We start from the raw sequence: 23,713 nt of genomic DNA, 5'->3' as shown, positions 1-23,713 counted from the left end.
GAGAAAGCAGGTTGTTTGAGGTCATTGAGGATCTGTGAGTGGCTGTATCCGTTTAGACCGGAGGGCCACCCGGTCAGCTGGCTCATTATAGAGGGAGCGTGTGCAAGCAAGACAAGAGGGAAACATCAAAGCAATAAGCTGTTTACTGTGTCGCTGTATAAAAAGGTAATGAGTAGGAGGAAGTGAGGGAAAATAGGAGACCACCAGTTAGATTTCAGTGGTTGAACAGATCAAACATTAAGACAAGAAGGTTCAAAAGGTGCGTCAGCGGCTAGAAGTAAAATTAATCCGATTGCCAACAATCACAAATTTGTCTCTTCCTTTAGATCCTTGATTTGGATAAAAAAAACCTTCACCAAAAAAATAATGAGGGGAAAAACACTGAAGGGATCATGTAAAGAGAACCAGACCTTTTATTGAAATAGGCATTGTTTCTAATTTCTGCTGTCTTTTAAGTAAATTTCCCCATATTTTAGTAAAATGTGTCTGTTTTCTTATCTGCCCCCCCTTTCTAATTTGCTGTTGATGCCGTTTTCTGTAAATGGGAACTCAAAACGTCCTCCGTGTTTAACTGTTGTTTTGATTAATTCAGCAAGGATATCTAACTGATTCACCCGTAGACACTTTCCACACTCTGTTTCCTTCCTCCTGAACTGCCTGTTTTGAACTAAATAATTTCTCTGGGCTGTTGACGCTTGTGATTGGAATGCTAATGCTAATTCTAACAGACTCATCGGTAACTCGCCGCACAGACAACACAATTGATTTTTCCACAAGTTAATCTGATGAAAAGCATGCCTGTGTCAAACACAATTTGCAAATTATTCTGGATTTATTTGGATAATAGTCTTTTACGCCAAAATTACATTTTAGCCAGAATTATTTTATGATGGGATCACTGACTGTAATTTTGCATAAATCTTAATCAAATAAACACAGAGATATAAAGAAAATTGCATAAAAAATATGGTTATTGAGGTCTTAGAAATCCACAGGCAGCCATTAAGTAGCTGTGATGTTGAAATGACCATTTTCCTGAAACTGACCTCCAAGAGCTTGACAAAAAAAAGATTTCTGGCTGTGCAGTATAATACTGAAAATTACTAAGACTTTCATGAGTGCAGTCAGTCTCATTAACATTTCTGTATTGTCCATGAACTCATACGTCTTCAAAGTAAAATAGCATTAAAAGTCTATCACCACATTTTCTATCGAACCAATAACCTTCCTGCTCCTTCCCCTGAGATCTCTATTTTCCTGCCTCAGTCTGTTGGTGTGAAGATGGCAGCGATCCAGAGGAGCAGCAGCAAGAGAGTCTTTATGGTATCAGTTTAAAACACAGCTAAATAGCAGCCACTTTACATACAAGTAAGAGCAAATCTCACTTCTCTCTCTCTCTCTCTCTTGCAGACAGCTAATCCAAGAGCTGCTAGGAACCACACAGTCCCTTTAATGAGTGAAGAGAAACCTGGTGGATGACTATGAAAGAGAAAGCCAGAGGAGCCTTTTGGGCGTAAAGATCAAAAGTATTCCGAGCGCATCAAGGAACCTGTTATGTGATGAGTCACATTAGCTTACCAGAAAAGCGAAGGCGAATAAACACTTGAGGAGGAATCTTCACAGCCCACCCAACAGTGGAGGGGGCAAAAAAAACAAACAAAAACAAAACAAACAAAAAAAAAAATCTTGAAATTAGCAGCGGAGATTATTGTCAGGGCCAAGACAGATGCCAGGGAAGAGAAGAGATCAAACAAGAATCTTCCAAAAAATGTGGGCAGGCTTGCTCCTATGTTCCTCTCTTTTTTTCACCCTCTCTGTCTGTCTTACATTTTTCTCCTGGGTACATCTTCAGTTTGTGTTTTCAGCCATATCAGAGATATTTTACTCTCCCTGGTTGGATCTACAGCAAATTTGCCTGTGGTCTGAAATAGTACCACAAAGTTTACTCTTCCTTCCTCCTTTTTGATTCATTCTTCTGGATGACAACAACGTGTGATTATCAGTATCAAACACACTCAGAGACACCTCTACTGTGTGTGCTGCTGCTGCTGCTGCCTACAGCTGTGAGACATTGGAAAATAATTGAGCATTTTAATTCTTTACTGCACCTTATTAGGTCTGTCATGTCTCTGTTGAGGTGAAAACCACCAGAAACGATTCTCCTTTTGATTCTGGGCAAAATAAAAATGCCTGAGGCCGTTTTTAATTTACAATATCACTCTCCTAGACTCTTGATGCCACCATTAATAAGACAGACATAATGTACCACAACAGTGATTAACCATAATTGCTTAATTAAATTTTTATAATAGCCAGCATGCACTATCTTGAAAAATGCAGAATAATTCTGATCTGAAGAGTATGAACACCACAGTACGATGGCAACCAGGAGAAAAAATAGGTTACGAAGGATCAGTAATTAAAAACGTCTTCATGCAATTGCACAAATATTTAATACTCAAACTAGAGCTGCAGCGATTAGTCATTTAAGTAATCGACAGAAAACTAATGAGGGTCATTTTTTGGGGGAAAAAATATGATGTGAAATGTGACTATTTTATATCTTTGGGTTGTGGACTGTTGGTCGGGACAAAAGTAGACATTTAAGGATGTCGCCTTGGGCTTTGGGAAACAGTGATTGACATTTTCTTTTATCATCTCGGACATTTTATTTAGACTAAAAGACTAATCAATTAATTAACTGATAAAAAAAATCATTAGTAGCAGCCGTAACTCAAAAGTATCTTGTGTAGTCGCATCCGCAGATTTTAAGCACAGAGGAAATGAACAAAACCCGCCCCTAACACTAACTGACTTAGAGCAGGTAGGGCTATGACTTGTGGCAGACAGGCTACTCTATGCTCCCTTTGTAAATTAGATTTCTTCAGTTTGATATGAAAGCTACAGGCACTTTATAAAGGTTACAAACAGGGCACAAAATTAGCACCAGCCACCCGCCAAATGCTGGTAAAATATGCAAGTGGCTGCTTCACCCAACAGCCAAAAAAAAATCTATTGAGTGGCTGATAAAATTTAAACATTCACTGGTCATTTGGCCAGTGGATGAAAAGGTTAATTTTGCATCTTGGTCACAAAACATTATAAATAATAGGCAGTCATCCGTCCACCCCTACATGACACTGAGCCTCCTGAACCTAACTATTGTGGATCTTCTTAAAGCTTTTGCACTCTAAATAACCTCTTTTAGTTTCCCTGACTTCCACTCACCTGAGCGTGTGTAGCTCTCATGGCATGTGTGTGTGATCTCAGCAGCCAGGTCCAGGTAGTGTTGCCTCTTCTCGGCAGCTCCGTCATCGGCCCCAATGCCTATCATGCCCCCAGAGAAGCAGGCCAGGTGGCCCATCTTGTGATCCAGGATCCCTCCCCTCCACTCGGCCATGTAGGTGAGGCCACCGGGTGACTTCTGTACCAGGTTAGCTTCAATCGCCTGCAACAACACATGTGATCAGGAATATTTATTTCTGTCATATGTAATTATAGATATATTGTGGCTTCTTGGTTGTAATTCCATTAAATTACACCAAAAACAGGATGAATGGGAGCGTCTGTCTTTCCCCAGTGGTTTTGTTACCATTAATAGATTCATATTCTCTACTAGAAGCTCCAAATAGAAGCATTTATACACAGCAGGTGTTGTGACAATGACAACCTTCGTAGTGTTGGTCTCTTTTCATTATAGCACTTACTGTGTATCTCCAAATTGATGTAATATTTTTTTTTTAGCATCACTGATCATTAGCATTACATACAAAACTGTATCCGCACAGATAACAGACAAGACTAAACACACTGAAATCACATTTCTGTTTGCCTTCTGCAGCCAAAAATAATGTCAACATGTTTTTGAAATATATTGTTCATCATTTTTAAGTATTACAAAGGAAGAAAAAAGGTCTTTGGAGAGATATCAGAAAGGCTGACAGTGCTGTGTTACAACGTATGGAACAACAGAGAATTTAACAAACTTGTGCTGGAGTTTACATTTCATGGTCAGACATTGTATTGTCAGCGGTGGAACTGACAAAAGACCACACCAGCATATAACTGACATTTACAGTGACATTTATATGCTGTTTAACGTGCTGTTTAGCAGCTAATTAGCTATTTAGCCTGCAGACTGATGTTAGCGGTGCACTTTTCCGCGGTCAATGTTGGTTTGGTGGCTCGTTCAACAAGCTGAGGTGCAGGACAAGACGTGTGTTCATGTTTGTAAGTTAGAAAGAAGAAGAGGTCAACAGAAAAGATAACGTGGGCTGTTTTGTTGTGTAGCAGGATGCTATCAGGCTCAGTGTGACCGTCTGCTCTGCCTGTGATCAAATGCTGATGTTAATGCTTTACGCAAAGATTTGATTGGCTGTATTAAAATAAGGTCTCCATTTACGTAGACGATTAACGGTATTTAATCAATTGAATGCAAAACAAAGGGCTGCCATCTTGAAACCAAATAATATAAAATACAAAATTCTCCGTTTTAGTTTTAGATGTTCACTGAAAGAACAAGTGACACACAGAGAAGATAATTATACTGTAGCATAAAAGAAATGCAATTTAATTTACTTTGGACTTAAGTGACACTACACACTAGTTTTGTTCTAAGGCAGTGCAAACATGCTGTAAATAATGCTTAAAGTGAGCTAACAGTTTATAATTTATTTATTTATGTATCATACACACATTTAAACTGAATTTAAAATCACTGTTGTAACACTGAATTTCTGAGGGTAGCATTTTCCAGAGGGCTTCAGTATGTGGGCATTACTCTTACAGTATGTGAACTCAATATTTATACTTATAAAGTTTGGTAGCGTCCACCAGCAGTACTAAACTAACCTGCCACAACATGACAGAACTACAATGAAGCCAGTTAACAACACAAACTAGACTAGAGGTGCAACTTTTCAAATTTGTTTTGAATTGATAATTTAAGACAATAGTTTGAACAACCAAAGACACACATTCCCAATAGGATATCTTTATACCTTGAGTTCTGTGTATGCCGGCAATTCTCACACACATAAGGGACGAGTCCAACATGGATTTACATTTACAGTATATTTGAAATTGTGTATCTATTGTGTAAAGCATGCTCTGCTCTGATTCATTTTGATACCCTGAACACTGAACAAGTGGTCCAGCATAAACCCTTTAAAAGGAAACCATGGTTTTATTCTCCTACTTGTTGCCATGGTGACTATGGGTCATAACAACTTTGCACTGACCACCTCTGGTTGTCACATAAGTAGATCCTGGTGCAGTTAGTGGAAACAGCTAATCCAGTGGGGCTAATTTCTGTGTTTACTTTAGCTGCACTCAGAGACAAGTGTCTCAAATGATTTATGTAAAAGTGTATTTGGAAAGCTTTAGGAGGCTCAAGCTGCTTGTGCAGATACTGTATACCTTGTTATGCCTGAGTCTCTCTACAACAGAGGCGGTGAGTGTGAAGTTAGCATGATCCGTCAGACCCAGGTTAATAAATGATCAAAAGGAGACAGACAAATGGGCAATGGAGGCTTTCTTTGTCAGAGAAAGATTTCTAAAAGACAGAATTCTCTTTTTTTTTAAAACTTAAAAAGACAGAATATAGATGGACATCTCTTGCGATTGCTTCTGAATGACTCATCATTTTTCTCTCCCTTACATATTCTGTTCCTCTCTCATCTCCCTCTTATCCATTCTGTCTGGCTTGCTGCTCATTTTGCATTTGAATACAGGTTTATAATAATCAGCAGAAAGACCTCATCAAGTACTGATAATTATGAGTGTAAACTCCCTCTTGAATCTCAGGTCCAATCATTCGTTCATTTATTTTCTAATCTTTAAACCGCTCTTTCAAGATGAGCTTAAAAAGAAAAAAATGAAGGCATTAAGACATTCTCTCACAGATGTATATGCAAAGAAGATTTGGTTTGTGAAGAGGGATATTTTAATTTCAAATTACTTGATGACAGCGAAAAACCAAAACGATTCCTTCCAACCATTATTGTGTTCTGTACAAGAAACCTTGCTAAAATAAGGCTTGATAAAGACGCAACCTGCAGTAACAGAAGACAAAGTAATGTGTATAATATGAAAGCTTATAAATACCATGTTCTCAACAAAAACATTTTTCTTGAGGGTTGAGACTGGTGATTTTCCCGTTAATTAGCCATTGTTAGCAGTAATCATGGCATAGCGTAATTAGAAAATATTTCAACAGTGTTTTAATTAGTAATCTACTTTTATTTGAATGCCAAAGATAATGAGTTGTGCTGCGCCTTCACTTTAGATCTCTGTATAAACATACAGTATATAACTTAATCTGATAGCACGGGGGTCCTTGGCCATTTAAATACCAAGTCACATGGGAGAAGGAGAGTCTGTAATTAGTAGTTATGCCTCTGGCTTGACCCTCTGATGAAATCTCAATGGCACTCTTAAGTTTTTGTCTGTGATATTGTAATTGTAGCCTGAGGGGAAAGTGCTTTGCTGTGACGTTATCGCCGTTAAAAGCAGAAAAATAGACAGCTGCTGTTATTTTTATGCTTGTGTATATCGTGCAGTGGGTTCATGTACACAATCATTTCTCTGCAGACAGTGAGAGTGAATAGATGAATACATGCGAGCCAGTCACCATCTAATCACAGCTCTAATCCCATTACGCAATACCAGGAACCTGTCCTTTTTGATATTATCTTCCTTCCTTTCCCTCATGACCGTTCCACTGAGAACATCTTTGTCACAAATATACGCATACTGTTTCTACCCCTGGTACGGTGCTTTTTATAAAAGCATCCATTACAGCTTTACACCTACTTCTGAATAAGCCATCCATCAAATTTCAATAGCAGAGAGGAACATCTATACATTTCAGCTTAAAAAGCGCTGGATTTGAGTGATGAAAGGATAATTTGCTTTGCAGAATCACTCCATTATTTTTATTTTTTAGTGTACACCCTGTCAGACATGCACCTTGTTACGTAAATAGGATGGCAATTTTACATATCTGCCTGAGTCACTTTTATCACTTTTACTTAAAAGTCATGACAATGTTTCTGGTTCTCACCAAGTAACATTCCCTTAAAACTTCCAAGATGGCACAAGTCTGAATTCAGTGCTCCTTATAATGAAAAAGCAACAGCAGCACAAGGTTAAAAATGCACAAGAGCTTAAATACATGTCTTGTTCACCTCGTTTTTCCCCCTCATGTGGGGTCAAAACAAAACAAACAAGAGACTATGTAAAATGAGTTATCAGACCAGCACTCCTTCTCTATAGTTTAAATTTTCATTCATGAAAAATTCTCATGGATGAATAAACATCCAGCCAACATTTTACATACAGCATGTGTTCAAACAGGGAATTACAGTAAACAGAGTCCCAAAAGAATCCCGACTTAACGTCTCGTCACTCTGCTTGTGAGCTGTCAGACTAAAACAAACAGCTGAATACGCTTCCATTTTCTGTCCATTTTTAAAATCTCTGATGCAGCCTGCTCCTGTGTTCCTCTTGTAAACTGTGAGGAACATTTACACAACTGACACTTACTCTGAATTGCAAAAAGCCATCACTTACATGAGCCAGATATATTACATATTCCATGTCTGTAAAGAATTTAAGATGTAGTTTCTTTCTCTCAAGTCTTCAGTTATCCCCTAAAATATAAGTTATAAGTATGTCGTCTTGTTATTTGGGTAACACATTTTGTTTGTTTTTTATTTATCTTGGGTGTGAATCACTTTATGTATATTTTGTTTGATCAAAGGCTTATGCAAATGACTGTAATTATTATTATTTTATCTAATGTAGCTTTGCCTGAGTGGACTAAAATTTTCCATACCTCCAGTGCGCTGTAGTACATCTTCTTTGCATCGTCGTCCGTCTTGTCTGACATCAGATATGATTTGATCAGATACTCATAGAAACTATCTCCGAGGCCACCGATGGAAACGTGATCTACGAAGGGGGAACAGAAAAGCAGCAGGACTGTGTAAAAACATTCGGCAGTGTCACACATAGGTCTTTTTCTCATTCATAAATCAAATCAGGTCACTGATATCTCACTGAATCATGTCTGGCTTGCTGGAATCACAGTGTTAGAGAAGCTTTTGTGTATTGTGGGAGATCAGCATTTTTACTGTGAACTTGCACATGCTCGACAAGTCTCACCACTTTTGGCTTTTCCGGCTAATTTACGATGTTCATGATCATGTACTGTGACCCGCACAGCCTCTGTTCACTGATGGCGGAAAACAGTTCATTTAAAAAGTTTGTCTTAAGCCTAAATTATGTAACACACTTCACGCTTGTGAGTGGGAATTGAAATGAGTGGCTGTTGATTTTCCTCCTGTCCACATTCAAATTCACAGAGATGAATATAATAATGGAGTGGGGGCGTGCGTGAGTCTTCATCTATCCACTCTTGCTCTTTGCATGCACATACACCTTTGCCGACTCCCCCGCAAGGTTATCACAGTGCTGCTGTGTTTGTCCTTGACATAAATGGATGAGGGAGAGCCGTGCATCCAAAGCTTCTTTCCCCTTTGTGATGATAAATATATACAGTTTTTCTTCCCTACATGCTCACCCACAACAATTAGCCTCTGTTATCATCCAGATTACCACCTTTTTTAGTACCAGTGTCTTCTTATCCTGATTTTTTTTTCTACCCATCTCCTTTCAGGTAAATCGGAAAGATCCAATTTCCTGAAGTAATTGAATTCATTATCATTTAATAACCCAGAGCAATGGGATTCATATAGCCATTGCTATGAGCCTGATATTAAAAATGAAAGGAAATTGACGGATGGGTGGATGACACAGACGGGCAGCTAAAAGAGCTTTGACACTTGAGGTGACTCAAGGTCTGCCGCAGCTGTGGAAGCTGAAGAAAAGTTTCAGAAATGGGAAAAGAAAAAAATGTGAAATGACATTCAATGAACTCCAAGTCTTGTAATTGTGATCTATGTTGGGAAAACAAACATGTAACAAATACCGACCTAGTGGGTAATAAACATGACCTTCTCAAACAGCTCGGAGATGGATGTGTTAACAAGGTCATATGAAAACCTTTTCAATAATCAAGTGATGCTAATTACCTTGTGCTTCATCTTTAAATGATTTAATAGATGTAAAACAAGAATGAATGTCCTGTATACAGCTGGTGCAATACTTACGTTGGACCCAGTTGCCGCTGACTGGACTGAGGAAGTTGGGGTACAGGCCGTGGGGTTTTTCAATCTTGTTCAGCAGTTTCCTGATGTTCATCACCTGCAGAGACATCAGAGTACAAAAGAATAATCATCAGGCTACTGCAGTGCCATGGTTTCACAAATTCAACTCCTACTGTATCAAAGCTGACAAGAATCTTAAAAGATCAGAAACAAACAGTAGTAAATATGTAGTAAGTAAAACTGGAAATGTGATCCAAAATCTCACCTTCTCTGTGTAAATGGGGTTGTTGGAGAGCTCGGTCAGATGGACGAATTCAAGGTGCAGGGTCCCAAACTCAGCCAGGATGCTGCTCCCGGCTGAGGCCCATCCCCAACTCCAACTGGTGCCACTACAACAGAGACAACATCCAAAGAATAGACTAAATATCACGGCTGGAACACACAGACATAAACAAGTAAAAACACTTTTTACAAGCTGACAGAATAAATAAAGGTGGCAGTTACAGGCTGGAGACAATAGTGAGCAGTTTTTAATCACTGTGTCTCTTTGCACTGTAGGTGTAACTAACACAGAATCTGTATTCACACGGCCCGAAACACAAACAAATAATCAGAAGTATACTGTATTAATTCCTCTAAAAGTGAGTGAAAAGGGAGGCAACATGTGGGAGGTTAACAAGACAAGAAATGTTGGTCACAGCTGAACTTTTCACAGCTGTTAGCTTTTTATGTGTTTCCTTGTTTATGAACTGAACATAGTTCCAGCTTTCAAGTGTAAAATGCACAACAGATTTTTCACAGCCACTCAAACTACCCACATGACTCAAAAATACAGATGGTAGAGGTTATTTTCTGTTTATTTTCTGAGTAATAAAACACAATTGTTACCAACTATTGACTAGATATTTAATGAATGTAGATTAATCTCATCCATTCAGTACAATTTAAGTATCCATTACGCTGTTTATGTAGAGTTGAAAATCAGCAATATAGTAAATAGACAAGTATAAATTAGAATTGCAGTATATCGATTGGTATGTTTACGCTCTGAAAATGTAATCAGGAAAATAAAAGTACCAATGGAAAAGAAAAAGTTCAGTCGATGGGATTTCTTCATGAAGTACTTTATCCTGTTAGCAATTTAAAACTTTTAAACTGCTAACAGGATAACTATTAGCAATTTAAAAGTTTCAAGAGCAATTCCAGCCCCATATGAACCTACTGTACTCAGCAGCAGTATTACTGTACTTGTGAAGTCGAGCCAACTAATGTAATCGTTCTTTCAGTTCTTCAACAGCCTCTTTTTAGAAGTGATTCTCTCACAGATATTACTTTGTACATCACATTCTCAACATGCTGGAGCTGAACAAAGCCAAAGAAAGTAATCGACTTCGAGTGTGTCTGATGCATCGTTTGGTCTTCTCTTCTCAATCTCAGTTCATCGCATAATAAAAGAAAGACTTACATTTTTATTTCCCTTTCAAATAGCAATCCATAACCATCTACTGTATGTCTGTACAATACATTTAACACAGCAGACACAAATAAATTGATTATTTGAACATTTAGCTGTTGTCATTTGTAGTTTTTGGTCAGCATTAAATGTTAAATTTCTAAATTTCTGCATGTTGCATCAAGTTTAAAACAGATTTAACTTCCTGCAACCAGGTTCATGCAACAACCCGCCAGATGCTAATATTTAGGGCTGCAATTAACGATTATTTGCATTATTGATCAATCGTTTTATCTGTAAAATGGCAGGAAATAATCAAAATTTCTGTAATACTTTTCAATGATTATGTCTTTAAATGTCCAAAACCCAAAGATATTCATTTTACTATCATGTACGAAGCAGAAAAACATTATATCTTCACATTTGAGAAGCTTAAACAAGCAAATTTTAGCATATTTGCTTAAAAAATAATCAAAATAGTTCCTGATTAATATTCTGTCGATCAAGTAATTGTTGCACCTCTGCTCATATTATGTCAAGGTGGCAACAACAAGGTCAACAGCTTGTTTCATAACCTACAGTAAAAAAAAAAAAGAAATCATCATGATGACGTGTTGGTGTAAATATTAAAATGTGTACCATCTCTGAAACCATCCAACTCTTACTCCATTGGTCGGTTATATTCCAGGTTGTAAGTTCACATTTTGATGTCTCTGCAGATGATGTTGTTGGGTGATGTATCATAAACATTAATTACATGATGTCGAGCAAATTAGATTTCTGTCCGCTTAAAATAAACTCATCACACATCTATGAGATAACCTTTGCCGTCATCTACTATTAAGTACATTTATTGCTGCCTGTGATTGTGTGTAACGTTTCATAAACCTCAATCTCATCAACGCAGCAAAGAGTTTTCACTGTGTAAAGAAAAGCTTTAAACGTTATCTTGAAACTATGAATAACAAGGTCAGTAATACATCACAGCCTTCAGTTTTATTTCCTCAAGCCAACGTGTGTGTAATATCACTGCAAATCCAATTCTCAGTAAATGTGTGGTTTCAGAGACGGTGCACTAATGCAAACCTATGATTACTCGACTCAGAATTTGCTACAAGAATAACTTTACATATTCTCTTATAACATGCTGAGGAAGTTCAGACATCCGGTAATGAATTGAACTGAATTTGTGAGAAGATAATAAGATGGAGGGAGAGAGAAAAAGGTGGCTGGTGTGTGAGGGCAGAGGGGGATCAAAGAGTTTTCCTCTCTGAATGAATGCATCCTTTAAAGGTTTGGGGGGCTACATCATTAGTAGCTCTGACTCCAGTTATATCTGATTCCTCCTTTAGGAAGTATCAATCTAAGAATCAAAGCGGAGGTTCGGGGCGGCGGGTGTTTGTGTTTGGAGAAGGCAGTGGGGGGGGGGGGTTGTTTTATCCGCATCACTGCTGCCTGGTAGGCAACAACACTTATCTATTAATCTTTTCATCCTTTTTAACAAAAAACACCCTCACGCTCTTCCACTGAAGAAATATAATAAGGTGTAGAAAATGATGAAAAAAAAAAAAAAAAGCAAAAATCAATATCATGCCATGCATAATGTTTTAGGGGAAATTGGCGCTGGGTGAATCTTTGATGTCGACTCAGAACTCATCAATAAAACTGTGTGACCTCTCAATATGTGTAATTAAAAATCTTTTCTTCTATGAATGAGGATAAAATCTTTTTTCGGTTTTAAGCGCTACAAGAACCACCTGGTGCATTTTGAAGGGTCCGTTTAGCTTTAAATCTACGAGGGACTGAATACAGTATTAAATATTAAAACCAGTATAAAGAGTTTATTGACTCACACTAAAAGGAGACATATCATGCACATTTCTAGATCTATATCTTTAATCTGGGGCTCTACTGGAATATCTTTATATGATTTACAATTCAAAAAACTCCTTATTCATCTTAAACTGGCCCTTTATGCAGCCCCTCAGTTCAACCTCTGTCTCTAACAGGCCGCTTTAGCTCCTGTCTCTTTAAGGCCCCCCCTCCCGATGAGCCCACCGTGTTGCGTTCTGATTGGCCAGCTCTTGGAAGCTACATCACAGCCGACTTCCAGCCACTCGGGAGGATACGTCAACGATCCATGAAACAATCTAAAGTAGTAGGATTTCACTTAAGCCTGGGCTTCTGACTTCTTGCAGAGAGTATGTCTACATACATTAACATCAGGTTTTGGAACTTTGACGATGTTTAGCACAGATATCCGACATCGTAACAGCATAATGTGTCCCCTTTGAATGAATTTTCCCCCCAGAGTGGTAGTAAAATGCTGGACAAATGAAAAGGCAAAAAGCACTGCTTGCCAGAAAAAAAAATCTTATCTCATGAAGACATAAAGAATAACTAATCCTGCGTGCAGTCAGATCTGATCTTCTACATAAATGTTGCCATCTTCAGTTACTTGGCAGGTCTCAGTCAAAACATAAACATAAAAACATATGAGACTAAACATACAGGAAGGGGTTCATAAAAACCAAGTAATGCATAGCAGTAAATCACTTATAGCGTACAAGAAAATCCTTCCTACACATTAGTCAGAGCCACAAGCTGAGCAGCAGATCTGAAGTCCTCTGTGTGCAGAGCACTGACTGCTTGTGTATGTTGTGTTACACATTGCATATGTTCTTCTCTCAAGTGACAAGTGTGTGTGCAGAGCGCGGACAGGCTTGTTTGTGTGTTCACCCCACATGACCACCCTATGTGCAGCCTGGTTCCTCCTGCCCATCTGTACCACATACCCATGTTGGTGATGTAGCAGAAATTAACTGTAGAATAAGGTAATTAAATCTGCCAGCAGCTGTCCGGCTTGGCTGGTGGGTTAATTGGTAGCAGGTGGATGACAGAGGTGCCAGGGAGTATCTTCTAAAATAAGATTAGGACATTAAAGGAAGAAGAGGGTATACTGTAGTCTGGCCGCAAGGATTCACTGAAATCTTTAAAAAGGATATAAAAGGAGTCTGACAGTTAAAAATGGCTAGATAATTTCTGGTAATTTAAGATGTATGAGGATAAAGTGTTCTGGATCCAATCTCACTGAATATTTTTTAACAGAGATGATTGCTGAGCAGTTTTTTTTTTCATTTTACTGGTGGTACTATTGTTGTTAAGGCAAAGCAGAGGTAAACTGAGGCCGCAGGTATGTCAGCTAGCGATGATAATTTGAGTGTCACAGTCACCGACACAGAGCTGCTATCAGCTTTCATCAGTTTGTCAGCTTTTTTTTCCCCGCTTGTAAACTCTTATTTCCAGTCTCAGTGTTTCCTGTTTAAAGATGGCCGTAGCCAAATCCAAACACACACGGAGAACTTCAAATCCGGAGATAAAATAGCTCTAAAAACCAGGTTTGAAGTTCTGTTGCGTGACCGTGGCTTTAAAACTGTGTCAATAAAGATTTTAGATTAGAAAAGTAATGGTTTGGAACTGATTGAGCTCATTTAAAAATGCAAATATTATTCATGTGGTCTTGCATAGTGTTTATGGACACAGATTATTTCTTATCCAAATGTCATTGCAGCTGCTCCGCTGACAATAAAAGAGAAATCTGGACTCATTTGTTTTAACAACTTTTTTTTATTATTTTTATTTTTTTGCAATTTTCTTTTTATTAACTGACTTTTTATTCAGAGAAAATATGTATTCCCACAATCATCTCTGCAAATTGATGTTAAGCTGGATATCTTTAGAATATGGTGTATTGCAAGTTGAAATTCTGTGTTGTTGCACTTAACTCTGGATTAGAGGAGGGTTTATATACAATATTAGCATCTTCAGAATTTATTAACAACTTGCACATTAAACTCAACTCAGGTTTATTGAATCAACCTCTGGCGTCCGTTGCACAGATGAACAAATTAAAACTTGATATTGTCTTTTATCAGGGACAGAGGACGGTTGGAGGTGAAGGCTGCTGCTGAGACTCACCTCCCCAGATTGATGACTCCTCGGGGGATTCCTGTTGGCGTGTTGAAGGCAGGCAGCAGCTTCTCTCCCAGCTCCAACACTTTACTCTTGAACAACTGGAAAGAAAATACAGAAAAAATAAGGTGTGTGAATATGTTATGGTTACTTCTATTTATTTCTTGAACATACCTAAAATATATTTAAAAACCATTATAACTCCAGATGCTGCCTAAAGGAAATCACAGTGGCAGATTGGGAACCAAAAGCCTTGCACACATTTCTCCCCAGTTTTCCCTCTAAAGCTAATTAAGTGAAACATAAGGCTTGGTACAACAGAACTCCAGCAGGATTAAAAGCAATCTTGCGATGTAATCTACAACAGTCCATTTAAAACCGCTCTTCCATCGGCCAGACTCTCTGAGGCAGAGGCTAAGGCAAAGTTAATGTAGCATCTTATGAGCTGGATTATCAGTTACCAAATCTCCATTAGCCAGTGGGAACAATGTTTGAAAAAAAATATTTAAAAAAATAAATGAAGACAGTGGAGTAAGATATTAAAAATCCTGACAAAGAGAAGAGACATCTGGTGAGACAAAAAGGGGTCGAGGTAGCAGAGAAGAGGCGAGAGGAAAAGGTGAGATTCATACAAGAGACAGAAAGCCTCGGAGACAAGAGAGTGTAGAGAAGGTGATTGAGAAGAGACAGACATGGAGGGAAAACAAAGTCTAGACAAAGAGGAAAAGGTGCAGTTAGAAATGGAGAATTTGTGAGCGTGGCAGCGGCGTGGAGCGGTGACTCAGCAGAGAAATGAGGCAAATAAATTGAAGTCAGACAGGTAGAAATAACTGACAGTGTATAGATGCATTTTACAAAAACCTTCATTACAGTATGTACATATTATACACATATATACACTTCTTTTGTGCTCAATGTGCCAGTTTTACAGCCAGTAGCTTCAGTGTCCTCTTAAAATCTACCCATGAGCCTTTGCAACACTCATGTCTGTTATTGGTGTTCAGAGTGACCCCCGTGTGGTCTTTAAAGCTTTACAGGGACACTGTATCACAGACAAGAACACGGGTTGCAAAACAGTGGGAAAGGACATAAATTAATACATCAATGCTTTAATAAATGCACAGAGAGACTCAGTATTTAATTGACAGCAGCAATTTCCAAATAGCAAGAGCTGCTATTTTTTTAATTTAGCAAACGGGGAAGTGTTTCATGCAGGATGTTGAATAAGATATTCCTACAGATGCTGTAGGAATACTTTAAGATGCTGCTGCACATGCAGAATTCAAACAGACATTCAAAAAAAAAGAAAAAAAGAAAGCAGCATGTTGGGTAATATCCTGCGTTACACTCAAACAGTTCATATTTAGAGCCCAGTTGTGGACCTCAATGCTTCCGAGATAATCAAGACATCAAAAACTGTCAAGTACTCCCCGAGCAAACCAGAAGCCCACAGGCCCCCCCACACACACACACACACACACACTCACACATATATTCAAAGCAGACACACACACGGTTCAGAATGAACACACACACACAGGCTTGCTCTCATTTGTGTAGTGTGCTTGCATCAGAAATATCCTTTTGTTGGTGTTATCACGCACATTTAAATGCAACAGACAGTAAATGCATTACACACACACACACACACACACACACACACACACACACAAAAACCACAGCGCTCCGTCAACGTGCAGCTCCTAAATACACAGACCTACATTAAGTAACAACCGAGCGAGAAGCAGGAGTAGCTGATTACACTGCAGTCATTCATTCTAGTTTGCTTGTTTATAAATTACTTGATTAATTATAGCAAAACCCCTTTGGCTGGCATCTGCTCTGTGATATACTGTATCACGGCACACAAGCTAAATTAAAGGCCGTGTTCATAAATCTGTCTTCGCTGACACGCTGCGGGTCTCTCGTACCACACTGTAAGCCTCATCCAGCACATGAGCTTCATTACCGAAGTGCTGCTGTAATTACACTTTGTTTGCACTGCCCACCCATCCATCCAACAATGCAAAGCTATCAGCATCCTCCAAGATGTTGATTTTTTTTCTGTATTTATTTATTTTCTCTGCCCGTCTGATAAGATGGCAGTGCGGTGGAACTCGGCGAACGGCGGCATTGATCAGCTGTGACAGCCGACAGGTCGCTTTCTTCCCTTTCAGTTGGAATTCCCTGTAGGGTGGCGGATAGAAGGCCGGACACAAATGGCTTTTCTATCAGCTCTTAACCGTCCAAGACTCGCATCAGACAGGCAGTCGCATCTCACACACGGCAAACATCGTCAGAGCCCAGCGGAGAGACACTCGGAGAAACTTTTCTTGGTCTGCCACTTCTGTTTATCAGAAAAACCTCTCAATATTTGCCTCGGGGGGGAACGAGGGACACGAGAAAATGGGCCTATGCACTCTTCCATACCAGCTATGTGTTCATATTTTTACTGTAAACTATTGTTATAAAAGACTGTATTGTTACAAAAAATGTGAAGAGTTCTGTGTATGTTGAGGAATCTGAATGAAAGATTAAGGCTGGTAATAATATATTTATATATTATCTGTATCTTTAATGTATTTCTCTTACGAATCCTTTGAAGAGACCAAAATCAACTGTGTGTGTTAGTCCGTCTCTCATATACTTTTAGACTTTCTGACTTTTTAAAACAGTCATTCTTACTAAGGGACATAAATCTTTAAAAAACTTACAAATATATATTCAAATTTTTTAAAAAAAAGCTAAAATATTTCCTAAAACAGCTGTGCACTGTTAGTTTTTAGCGTTACTATGGATGTGACGCATCAAATGTTCACACTATGCTAATTGTGGTGAAAAATATCAACAGTATCATCAAACCGTTACTTCAAACTTACATGAAATACTTCAATTAGAGGTGAAATATAATCAAAATGTTTTAATACCTTGAATTTATCAAACCTAGCAAACGTGAACAGTGATGCAACTGTTGTTGGACACTGCACAAGTATTAAGATAGAAAACACTTACTTGGAATGACTCTAAATGCAGCTTAGTGTCTGTGTCTAAATTTTATGCATTTATAAAATTAGTTCACAATAAAAAAAAAAAGAATTTCACCAGCTTTATCCTGTCATGAATTACAGCTCAGTGTCTTAATCATACAAAGGTTTTATTTGACTCCTCTACTTAATAGGGCGAGGCAGGATGTCTCAACTATTCTTCCTTTCTTCTTCACGTTTAGGACACATTCTCAAGTCTGATTTGACAGGTGACGGGCGTCTTGAATATATGGCAATAAAACGACTGTGTGACTGGTTGCTGATGTGTTTTAGCAGCCACTAAAGAGCTTCATCAGTTGCGTAAATCCTTCACTCACAATGTCACCGATTCGGAGTAAAAATGTAAGCTTTTAACAGGAGAACAAAGCTCTCTCTCTTTCTCTCTCTTTACACCTGCCATCACCTCTTCTTTATTCACATTACTGAGATGTAGGAGACAAAGCTGGCAGAAAACCTGATCTGCTGGAGATGAGAAAGCCGCTGATAAGCAGCAGTGTCATGGAAATCATATCTGCGGTTTTGAAGGCAAATTTCATCTCCGCTTCAGAGGACTTTGTGCTTTCCTTGATTCTGTCCTCTAGTTCTGAGACCAAAGCACTTGCGGATTGCATGCATAATGTTTATTTGATACACGTCCAGCACGGACGCAGTTATTCTCATGCAACCGGTTGCGTCTGTGAGAAGAGCTTATCTGAAGTCACTTTAGGTTCCTGTGCTCCGAAAATAACGAACAAATCTGAAAACTCAGTGGGCGACATTTTAAGAATCTTCTGATGTCACCCGGCTGAGAAAAAGGACACACAGATAAATAATACCTATTTTTGCAGCCTATGAGCACAAATCTGCAAACTAACCTCTTCTGCCTCCGTCGCTATCTCCCACCAACATGCAAGTCCTCAGTAATTTCTCATCATCTTTCCTCTTTGTCCTTAATGTTGGAGGATGAGCCAAATCTATAAAGCAGCTAGAAGGCAGCGGAGCCTGTCAACTCCAGTGAGCAAGTAAGTAAACTTTATTTATATAGCGCTTTTCAAAAAGGCAGCGCTTGTAAAGTGCTTCACGGTTGATAAAATGCATAATAGTACACAGCACGAAAACAGCAAGTAAAAAATACAATTTCTAAATGGAAACAGACACTCAACAATAAGAAGCAATACAAACAAACAAAACAACATTGAAAGACAAATAAAACCAATAGGAACCGCAGAGCAACAAAACTTAGAAAAACACCAGCCTATACAAGTGATTTTTTAAAAGTTTTTTAAAATGTGGTTCAGACTCAGCTGACCTGACGGTGAGGGGGAGGCGATAGTGTTGGAGTTAAAATGGTAAAAGCACAGTTCCCTGTTTGTTTTGAGCCGGGACCGTGGGACACTCCGAGTAATGTTGGCGCAGAGTATTGAGTACCTCTGTCCACAAAACCACAAAAACAACTTAAGCTTAACACTGCACTGCCTCTATTGGCATAATGTTTCATTCAGAGGCTCTTAGAAATCCAGCACCATCACTCTGTGGGTAAACAAAGGCTCACAGTTGTAGTCTTTTGTATGCTGCATTTGGTTAATGTAGGGTTTCAAATAATGATTATTTCACTGCTGATTAATCTGCCAATTATTTCTTGGATTCATCGTTTGGTCTGTAAAATGTCAGGAAATAGTGAAAAATGTTCATCACGATTATCTGAAACCCAAGTTGATGTCATTAAATGTTTTCATCCGACCAACAGTCCCAAAGATATTCAGTTTACTGTCACATACAAAACAAAGAAAGGCAGCAAATCCTTTATCAGTTTAAAGACTATTTGATTATCAAATTAGCTGCAGATTAATGTAGTCTTCTGTCAGTTGACTAATTGTTTAAATGTAAAAATACTCAAATTTGGATCATGTTTACAAGTATTCACAGAGAGTCAAATCTGAAGTCTTAAAAAAATATGTTTGAAGTTTCATGAATACATAACACCATTTAATTCTCCTCTCTTTTCTCATCTCTCATCCCTTCTTCCTTTAGACATAAATCCTTGAACCCTAAAACAAATCTTGCATTTAGTTACAATAATTCATTCGCATCAAGCACATCAAACGAGCGCCTTCAAGTAAACATAACGTCTGAACAGATTCTTCCACTCGTTAAGCTTTAAGACATTGGTGTTAAATTGAGTGAAGTTACAAATCCTTTATGATTTTGTCACGTTAAGTCTGAAGTGTTTCCATCCTCCACAACTCTAGTGACGGCTATATGATTGATAACTAGCGCTCAAGTGAAGAAAAAGTCTTAAAATTGACTGAACGTGATCCACTTTCATGACAGACCGATCTATCATTTATAGAAAGGCTGTAAGGAACATATGAACAATATACAAACATATCAAAAGAGAATCTCCATCCACAAAATCCAAACTGTGGAACTTCCTTGTGTCTCTCTGTAGGATTTGTTCATTCATAGTTATTTCTAAAAATATATTTCTGTGGTTTGAGTTAAAAATGTGCGCACACACACACCTGTGAACACACACATACGTTCATGTTAAGACACGGTTCAAGGACTGCTGCTGGCTGAAAGATATCTGAGGTTTAATTCAGCTAAGGCCGTAATAAGACACTCATTTGCTCAGTGCCAGTTGACTGGAACAAAAAGTCAATTCTCGGTGTGTTTAGTTTCTCTCCCCGGCGGCATTGATCATTATTAGGATCCCTTTCTTTTCTCTTTATCTTCATGAGTCTGCCAGAGGAACGCAGGAGTATTCACAAAGAAACAGATGCAGGTATCTCACACGCTGCTATGATTGAAAGGAATATTACAATAGAATATTCAATACAATATTCAATAGACTTCCCCAATTTTTTTTCTACCCTTTCAGCTGCATCTGACAAGACTGACAGGAGAAGACCCTTTTCTTGCACATTGATTTCGTTCTTCATTTCACAAGCTGCTGGTGCCAGCTGACTGTGAAGCAGAAGAGCCCACAGGTTGCAGCACCATCACTCATCTACGGTTCAACAAGTATGAATCTCAGTACCATCACCATTGTAGCCTTTGAGCAAGCTTTATACCTGGCTTTGAATATTCAGAAACAGATGTCAGTTACATTGACCAGCTTTCATGGTGTGCAAAATTCCCATTAAATATTCAAGGATAGCAGAAAGCCTGTAAAGGTGTCTATGGTAGGCCCTCCGCAAATATTTAGTTGCTAATTTTAAAAACCTAAATGTGATTCCATTCATGTCAGTCATTTCCTTGTGAATTTCAGTTTTATTCTGTTCTTTTCTTATCCTGCAACATGTTTCAGCATCTCAACCGGCGAAGCTGGCAGTGACATAGATGTCTTGAACACTGTCTTGCTAACTTGCAGCGCGCAAGTCCCCACATCAGCCGCTCACCCCTGATGTTGGAAACGAAAAGTACTCTGCATAATTTATGCAGCATAGCATCGCCTGAGAGCGAGTAGGCGAACATGCTAAAGCAGATCCAATAAATTAGACATGAGGACTTCTCAGAAAACAAACGCAGTGGTAAAATGGAAAGTACCCACCAAAGCCCAAATTGGAAAACAAACAAGTGGCGGCTGCTCAATCAAGCCCCCGCTGGAAAGGAGCAGCTCTAAATTAGTCCACATTACAGCTATATTGTTAAGCAATGTTCATCAGCTTAAATGCTCTTCTCTCAAGTACATGAACTGCCCACCTACTTGCCACCCCTCCCTTTGACCCACTAAACTGGGCTTATACAAAATGACTTCACAGTTTGCTGACTGCTGCTACTGTACAGCACTCGCAGTTGTTGTTATTTATTCTTATTCAGTGATGCAATTATGGTCCATATACACGTTCTGCCTGTGCCTCAGCTCTTGATGTTGCCCAAAGCCTAATTACTACGGGTATAAAGCACACCATTATCTCTCCACTGTGTTTGTGAATACCAGGAAAAAGGAAAACAACATTTCCTGTTGCACAGGATTAGGGATGGTTTGTGAAGATGTGGTTGATTGACTGCTGTAAACCTAACTGGTCATTATTGGGATGTTTCAGCTTCAATATAATCTTTCCATATTACAGGGTAGCCACCAAGTGGCACTGTATGCTTCAGTTTTTCTTTGGAAAATCAGTAGGGGCTGTCTTTCATCTAAAGCTGATTGTTGTGTGCAATGCTATTGCAACACTTGCATGAAATAAAAGAGGGGGAAATCCAGATGGGAAGAGTTAATCCCACCCATGCTCCACTGTTTTGAAAAACACATTGAGACTGTTATAATAAACATGTTAGATTTCTGAAGCCATCGCTGAGCTACCTGTCGTAGCAAATCACCATGTGCCATCGCCTTCACACCTTGAAAGATAATAATGTTGGCACGCTGGACCTCATCAGCTACCTCTGTGCCACACACACGAAAAATACATAAAAGATCTTTCCTGTCACATAGCAACACTCTTTTACCTGTTTACGCACTGACGGACGTCATGCACAATCAGCTCTCCCCGTAGCAACAGATCAGACAGACCCAGTGACCCATCAATAATTCAAGCTACTGTACAATGTGCCTGGTGCCATAGCCGCTCTCCCATCATTACTGACGAGGAAGAACAGGGGGAAGTGGGGGGGGGGCTGGTGGGATGGAAAGAGGAGCAGCGGTTGGAGAAGATGTCAGGTCCACTTCTCATTAGGGCCATGACGGAGTCTCTCAGGCCTGGTGGAGGAGGACAACAGGCAACTTCTGGCCCAGTCAGCCAGACAGAAGAGCTAACGGGTCCCTTCTTGTGTGGGAACCGCTATACAATACTGCAAGAAACTGCAGGATATCTGAGAGATCTTGTTAAACCCTAAGAGAGACAAACTGTCTCAGACTGTCTGTCATTTACATGCAAATGGATGAGACGTTCACAACTCTGCGTGGGTGATGGATTAAAGTTTTCATATTCATTTTTGTTATATCCTATCAGCAACAGATTCTAATACAAAGCTAAAACTTAAAAGCCCTGCTAGTTTCAACCAGACTCTGCAATATTCATTACAGTCATCACTATGAGTGTTTGACGAAACAAAGTTGTAATAATGTGAATAAAAATAAAGTTTGTCCTTAAAGAGGTGCTGATGTTAAGATATCATGAAAGCACATTTCTGCCAGAGAACAAACTGACATTTCAGACTTCAAGTGGTACAAGAGGAAAGCTCATCTAGTGTCCAAAATGGAAATGTTTGTCCTTTAGGGCACATTAATGGGCAAAATGAATTTCATGGTCATCTTGTCCATTAGATTTTAATATTTTCTGTGTACATGTGGTTATTTTGGCCTGATGTTAGAGCTACAGTAGAAGAGAGATTACGGGTCAGCAGATATATTAGGAGGTGTGCTTTGGAGAGTGTCTACTGCAAATTTCTTGACAATTCAAACATGAGATATGTTGCTCTACCTGGATCAAAGATGGACCGACCAGCATCTTAAAGTTCTTAAGTACTGGAGGGAAAATGTTTGCCAAGGTGCAAACAAAAGTGTACATAAAAGGGATGTCCTCAAGCTATAATGTAAGTATTCATCTCTTGTTTCACACTGTACAAAAAAGGGTCCACACCTCCTCCTCCAAGATATCTCTGGAAGGCTGGACAATAAACATACAGCAAATACTTGTTGTTTATTCCCAAAAAGAGATAAACATAATCCGCGGGACAAGAGCCGGCGGATAGCAAGAGAGTGGTAATGAGATTGGAGGAACACAATGCGATGAGGGGGTGAGGATAAAGTGTAGAAGATAAAGCAGTCACAGCCTCTGTAGAGGAGAGAGGAAGAGAGAGAGAGAGGGGGAGAGAAAATGGGGGTGGTTTGTGTCTGAATCTTTGACTGGGATGCGAGGAGGCAAGGCGAGATGAGGGAGATCAGATTTGGGTTATCTGTGTGGCCTAGCGTGGTTCTGCGGTTCAGCTGACAATATGAGCCGGTTGTTTGTGGAGTGGAAGAGAGAGAAGTGGGGCTTCTTTAAAAGCTCCTGATGGCAGAGTCAGGCTTCAAAGCATCGCCTGCCTCATCAAAGACTCGACTCAGTGAGGGATATGGCCACTGTGATGCCGTGCATGTGGGGGAG

General features: G+C 39.1%; 1 protein-coding gene and 1 long non-coding RNA gene across 6 annotated transcripts in view; one reads left to right on the top strand and one right to left on the bottom strand.

The window, feature by feature from the left end:
- LOC121905377 (mannosyl-oligosaccharide 1,2-alpha-mannosidase IA) overlaps positions 1-23,713 on the bottom strand; it is a 198,720-nt gene that overhangs the window by 5,203 nt on the left and 169,804 nt on the right. For 3 of the 4 annotated variants that reach the window (XM_042423589.1, XM_042423590.1, XM_042423587.1), the window contains 5 exons: positions 14,602-14,696; positions 9,436-9,562; positions 9,174-9,267; positions 7,838-7,953; positions 3,229-3,448 (listed from right to left, as the gene is read on the bottom strand). In XM_042423589.1, coding sequence (XP_042279523.1) covers positions 3,229-3,448; positions 7,838-7,953; positions 9,174-9,267; positions 9,436-9,562; positions 14,602-14,696 — 652 coding nt within the window. The remainder of the gene's footprint in view (positions 1-3,228; positions 3,449-7,837; positions 7,954-9,173; positions 9,268-9,435; positions 9,563-14,601; positions 14,697-23,713) is intronic. The other variant, XM_042423588.1, reaches the window with a different exon arrangement.
- Positions 14,638-22,718, top strand: LOC121905379. Of its 2 annotated transcripts, none has more exons than XR_006098414.1 (2): positions 14,638-14,723; positions 20,500-22,718. It is a non-coding gene; the product is annotated as an uncharacterized LOC121905379 (long non-coding RNA). The 2 variants fall into 2 exon arrangements; XR_006098415.1 differs by lacking the exon at positions 14,638-14,723 and adding an exon at positions 17,530-20,403.

The sequence above is a fragment of the Thunnus maccoyii genome, chromosome 10 (assembly GCF_910596095.1).
Source record: "Thunnus maccoyii chromosome 10, fThuMac1.1, whole genome shotgun sequence".
Taxonomy (NCBI): Eukaryota; Metazoa; Chordata; class Actinopteri; order Scombriformes; family Scombridae; genus Thunnus; species Thunnus maccoyii.
This window is presented reverse-complemented; position numbering and strand designations above follow the sequence as displayed.